Raw genomic sequence first — 5333 nt, forward strand, 5'->3', positions numbered from 1 at the left:
CTGAAACGTGGACGAGTCCGATTTGTATCCGGTCCTGATTTGTTCCTCAACCGTGATCCTGATCCGTTACTGATCCGTCCCGCTGTGCAAGTGGACTCCGATACGGACCGGTTTTGCGGGTCCGTTACGGAGTCAGTGGCACATCCGGGGCGGATCGGGGGCGGAGTCATTTTGCTATCTGGGCACCCACTCTTTTAACAGTAACTGGAGATACTCACTGAGCAGGCTAAGCAACAAGAAGAACAACCACTGGCAGGAACGAGGTCTAAGTGAAAATTGTGTCTGTGTGTACAATTGGGGACAAAAATCTGGTCACACTGTAACATTGTGGGAACACGTCTTCCTGCCTACAGACCGAGGTGGGAAGTAACGAAGTACAAATAATTTGTTACTTTTTTAAGTAGAATTTTTAGATATCTGTACTTTGAGTATTTATTTTTCTGACAACTTTTTACTTTTTACTCCCTACATTTGTACACAAACATCTGTACTTTCTACTGCTTACATGTTCAATACAGGCTTGTTACTTTAGGTTTAAGAATTTTGAGAGGAGTTATTATTTCACATCACTGAGCGCTTTTAATGGAGGGGTCTAAATGGAGGGAACAATAACACATAAAGGACTACAGATACAGAGAGAGAGAGAGAGACAAAGGGCGCAGTCACTCGAACCAGTAAGGCCAACCTGTGCAGCTCCTGCATTGATTACAAAAAAGCTTATGACTTGATGCCGCACCCATGGATCCTGGAATGTCTAGAACTGTACAAGATCAACAGGACCCTGAGAGCCTTCATCAGGAACTCAATGGAGATATGGAGAACACTAGAGGCCAACTTCAAGCCAATTGCACAGGTTAAAATCAAGTGCAGGATTTGCCAAAGAGATCCTCTGTCCCCACTGTTGTTCTGCATAGGCCTCAACCCCCTCAGCCAGATGACTGACAAGACTGGCTATGGATCCAGACTACAGAATGGACCAAACATCAGCCACCTACTCTACATGGATGGCATCGGGCTGTATGCCAGGAGTGAACCAGACATCAATTCACTGATTCACACCAATAGGATCTACAGCAATGATATCGGAATGTCATTCGGATCAGAGAAGTGTAGTGGTGACAGTGACAAAGCGAGGGAAGGTAGTCAGAATTTAGGGGATCACACTACCAGAAGGCAATATTGCAGACATTGAGGACAACTATAAGTACTTTGGAATCCCACAGGCAAATGGGAACCATGAAGAGGCTGCCAGGAAAGCTGCAACCTCCAAGTACCTGCAAATCTATTCTAATGAAAGTTTGATTAGATTGAAAAATACATTTTAAATAAATGGTGCCCCAAATAGTTTGTTTATATAATCAAGCAATATAAACACATTTTCTTAAAGTTTATCAATGCAATTCTTCTTAAAACATTTAAAGGCTTTTGTTATTGGTTTTTTATGTACCTGTGCAAGTGCTTTCTTGGATGTACAGTGTCTTGATAAGTCAACAGATTATTTAATATTTTATTTACTTGATCCAAAGACCCACAGAACATGCTAAGTAATGAGGAAGCCAGCCAGTGGTGGCAAGAATAGTGTGTTTTAGTCTGTCTGTAGGTATCCTTTCTGTGGATTGTGTTAAAACAAAATCATTTTGCATTTAAAAAGAAAAAAATCTTTTTTTAAAAACTACATTCTCATGTATAACCTAATACAAATGTGAAAGCAAGATGGTGAGCACCTAAAAATTGCTTTGTTTCTGCAGGCTTAGCACTCCAAAGTCAAAAGTAGAGAAAGCCAGTCAGTGGTGGTAGAAGGAATAGCATGGACACAGATGGTTCTACATATTTAAAGTTCTGTGACGTCAGAATCTAAATGAACTACAAAATTACAGCTCAAACTAGTTTGTCTCAGATAAGAAATGGTGACACTACAAAACAGCTACAGCAAACAGTTAGTAGGTAAATAAATACATAATTAAAAATAGAAATCATACGTCAAATGAAATCCAGCCTTTACTTAAACATTGTTTTAATTTTTTGCACAATTACACACTCGGAAATAGCTGATTCAAACAAATCCCTACCACTAACAGAGAAGGCATGCACAAAAATGTTTAATTATAAGATTAACACAATGGTAATCCAAACAGTGATTATTGAAAGCTATTTCTTGCCTCATTCTTGGCCATTTTTCAAAACTCCCCTTCTGTTCTGTCTCTATGACAGAATAAGCTAGAACGGGAGTCCTTGCTCTCACACCTAAGTAAACATGTCCAATGTGCAATTTAATTGCGAGTATCCAAGAGCTCCACCTATTGTCATGAGAGTATATGATGACAAATATGCTCCGGTACCAAAAAGTCCCAGGGAAACAAGACCCAACATTTTACACCACTCCTTTACTTTGAACCTCTCTTCTTCTTCCCTTCTTTGTTGCTCCTCCGCCTTCCTCCTCATTTCCTTCTCTTCTTCAAGTTTCTTCTGAGCTCCCTCGTACATATCATTGGTGTAATGACTTCCTCCATTGAATTCCACCATTCGCTCAATTTTATCTAAAAGTTCTTTGACTTGGATTCTGCTTTTTCTCTGGTCATTGATGAGTGAATGGTATCTTCCTCCACACTGGTTTATCAGTCTTTGTAAATGTTTACTTTCTTTCACAAAGTCTTCCACTGATTTACCCTGCAGCAAATCAGCATGTGTAAACAGGACTATGGTATAGGTTAAAGCATCTGAACCAAAGTTATCCTGGATCCACTTCACAGCATCCTGCTCCTCTTGTGTGAACCTCGACTTCAGGGTGATCACTAAAAGGAAAGCATGAGGTCCAGGTACAGACTGTTCAATGCACCCCTCAATTTGTTCTTTCACTTTTTCTTGTGATTCATTTGTGTCAAACAGCCCTGGAGTGTCAATTATGACAAATTTTCTGCCACCTTTTTCTACCTCTTTTCTGCCACAGCCTTTGGTAACAGACTCAGGTGAACTGCCCTCTTTGAAAGCATTTGAAGTTCCCAGGATAGTGTTTCCAGATGCACTCTTTCCTGATCCTGTTTTACCAACAAGAATGAGCCTCAGTTCTTCCAAATATGTGGAGCCTGTGGAAAATCATTTGAAACATTTGAATTATTAAGAAAGTGCTGACATCACCTTTTAAAAACTAATTTTAGAGCAAAAATTTAAGCAGTTTTAATGAGATCTGACAGGTGATTCAATACTTGCACTTTTATTAAAAGGACTTTGACCTTTTTCAGCTTCACAAACCAGGTTAACTTTATTTGATTTGACAATTTGGTCACATTCAATAAAAAGATCAGGAGCTCCTCACATGAACAAAAAAAATCCTGCTTAAAAAAATATGCAGTTTCTAAAGAAAAAAGTGGAAAATCACACTTGAATAAATGGTTTTGAATTCAGAACCATTAGCTCACTGCAGAAAACAGATATGCTGGAAGAAGAAGGCAAAGTGGCAAATTTTCTGTGATGAATTCATTTATGTTGTAACGTGTGGATTCCTTTTATATTTATGGATTCATGACAAGCCTGCTGTACATCTTTTTATTCCACTTACCTTTGTGTTGATTTTGGCAGTGAGCAGTTTGTCCACATAATGTTAGGAGCACAAACAGGATGCATCCCCGGATCCAGGCTTTTGGTGGCAACATTTCAGTAAACTCTCAAAACCTTTGACAAAAAAAAGGGCAAAAATAGAAAAAGATTAAAGGAACGTTTTCAAAGCAGAAAGAAAGTGAAAGTTTAGCTAGATTTTTAAAAAGACATTTTAAATAAATAGTGTCGCAAATGCTTGTTTATATAACCAACCAGTATACACATTTTATATAAAGTCTATCTATGTAGTTCTTCTATTAAAATATTTAAAGGTTTTATTTTGAACATACCTGTGCTAGTGCTTTCTCAGAAATACAGTATCTTGTTAAGTCATCAGATTGTTTTACTGCACACAGGACACACCCACTAGTGGGTGTGTCCTGTGTGCAGTGAAAGGAAACTGTGTGCAGTTTCATTTCACTGTAAAGCAATACTTAAGGCCCTTTCACACCGGACGCGTAAATTCCGTGCGAATGTTTCGTGCGTTAAACACATTTTTCGGACTCGCCTGTTCTTAATGCAGCCGTTCACACCAACCGCGTCATTTCACAGGACGCATTTATTTTTTCGGATCAAATTCGATTTTTCTGACTTTCGCAAGCAAACAAACAGATCCGACCAATCAGAGCACAGCATTTAGCAACATGTAAGTTCATAGCTCAAAACGCAAACCGATGTACTGAATATACAGTGATGTGGGAACAGTAAACTAGTACTATTTTACCTCAGACACACAGCTACACGCTGTTCTGAGTCAGTCAGCTCTCTGAAATTATTCTCTGCCTCTATGGCAGGCCGTTTTAACATAAAATCCGTTTGTCTGACTATCTGTAATTACATTTCCGATATCTAAACCTGCATTTCGACTAGACAAAACTACATTTTGACTATCCAGAATGGTAATTTAAGATATCCGCAATTACATTCTGACTAGTAAGAATAATAATTCGAGTCAAGATATCTCAAATGACGTCACCGGATTCACCATTTGACGGGTCACACATCCGTAATTACAATTTAAGATATCTCAAACGTAGTCAAAATTACGTTATAGATATCTGAATTTAACGATTGCATGTAAGCCCTCTTGTGCTGAGCTGTCCAAACAATTGCCTGTGTAGAATTTCAGGTGGCTGCAATGACGCTGGCCGTTGTGGCTGGCTCTTGTAATGGCAGAAATAATGAAATTCTCCATTAAAAATGACTAAAGTGAGGTTGCTATTCCATCAATAGATTCCATTTTTATTGTATAATTATTTGACCAAACAAATGGACATAACCTGAACTGTCATAAACTGCAGCAGAAACAGTTTTTATTAAGTAACAAACTGGCCTGAGGTCAGCTCCCCTGAGGTCTGCTGCTGTTTCAGTCACTAACACACAGGTCGGTCAGTAAACTCAGTCTGAGCTGTTTCTCTACATTCTTCTCTTCTCTTTCTGTCTCCTGCAGTTTGTCCGTCAGGCTGCAGCTGAAGAATTAGATTTGATAAATCAAATGTAAAATTAAGATTCAGCTTCATCTGATGGAGATTCAAGTTGTGTAAATGATGACAGCAGACATGATAATAGAAATTATATATTTTATAACGAACTTTTATTCTGTTTAATAAGAATAAGGATCTAGGATTTTTCTGAGTAAGGGGCCATCAAGGGCCCACAGTATTCATAGAGGGGCCAAGTATTTGTGGTAGATGTGGTGATATACGGACCAATAAAAATTAAAGCCATTACATTACAGT

General features: G+C 38.6%; 1 protein-coding gene across 3 annotated transcripts; it reads right to left on the reverse strand.

Annotated features, from left to right (window-relative positions):
• Positions 1-2028: 2028 nt before the first annotated feature.
• On the reverse strand, positions 2029-4630 carry LOC115785856 (GTPase IMAP family member 7-like). 3 transcript variants are annotated; one of them, XM_030737779.1, is made up of 3 exons: positions 4580-4630; positions 3557-3669; positions 2029-3083 (listed from the first exon to the last, which is right to left on the reverse strand). In XM_030737779.1, exons 2-3 carry the CDS (start codon positions 3648-3650, stop codon positions 2245-2247), a joined length of 933 nt encoding a protein of 310 aa, XP_030593639.1. In that variant the 5' UTR covers positions 3651-3669; positions 4580-4630; the 3' UTR covers positions 2029-2244. The 3 variants fall into 3 exon arrangements, with proteins under 3 accessions (XP_030593639.1, XP_030593647.1, XP_030593632.1); XM_030737787.1 differs by lacking the exon at positions 4580-4630 and adding an exon at positions 4319-4554; XM_030737772.1 differs by lacking the exon at positions 4580-4630 and adding an exon at positions 3885-4076.
• Between the last annotated feature and the right edge of the window lie 703 nt (positions 4631-5333).

Source organism: Archocentrus centrarchus, chromosome 1, assembly GCF_007364275.1.
Source record: "Archocentrus centrarchus isolate MPI-CPG fArcCen1 chromosome 1, fArcCen1, whole genome shotgun sequence".
Lineage (NCBI taxonomy): Eukaryota > Metazoa > Chordata > Actinopteri > Cichliformes > Cichlidae > Archocentrus > Archocentrus centrarchus.

Excerpts from the sequence above, each read along its gene's own strand:
- LOC115785856 (XM_030737779.1), bottom strand. The coding sequence starts at position 3,650 with ATGTTGCCACCAAAAGCCTGGATCCGGGGATGCATCCTGTTTGTGCTC. Across the intron at positions 3,084-3,556 it reads CTGCCAAAATCAACACAAAG|GCTCCACATATTTGGAAGAA; the intron begins GTAAGTGGAATA and ends GATTTTCCACAG.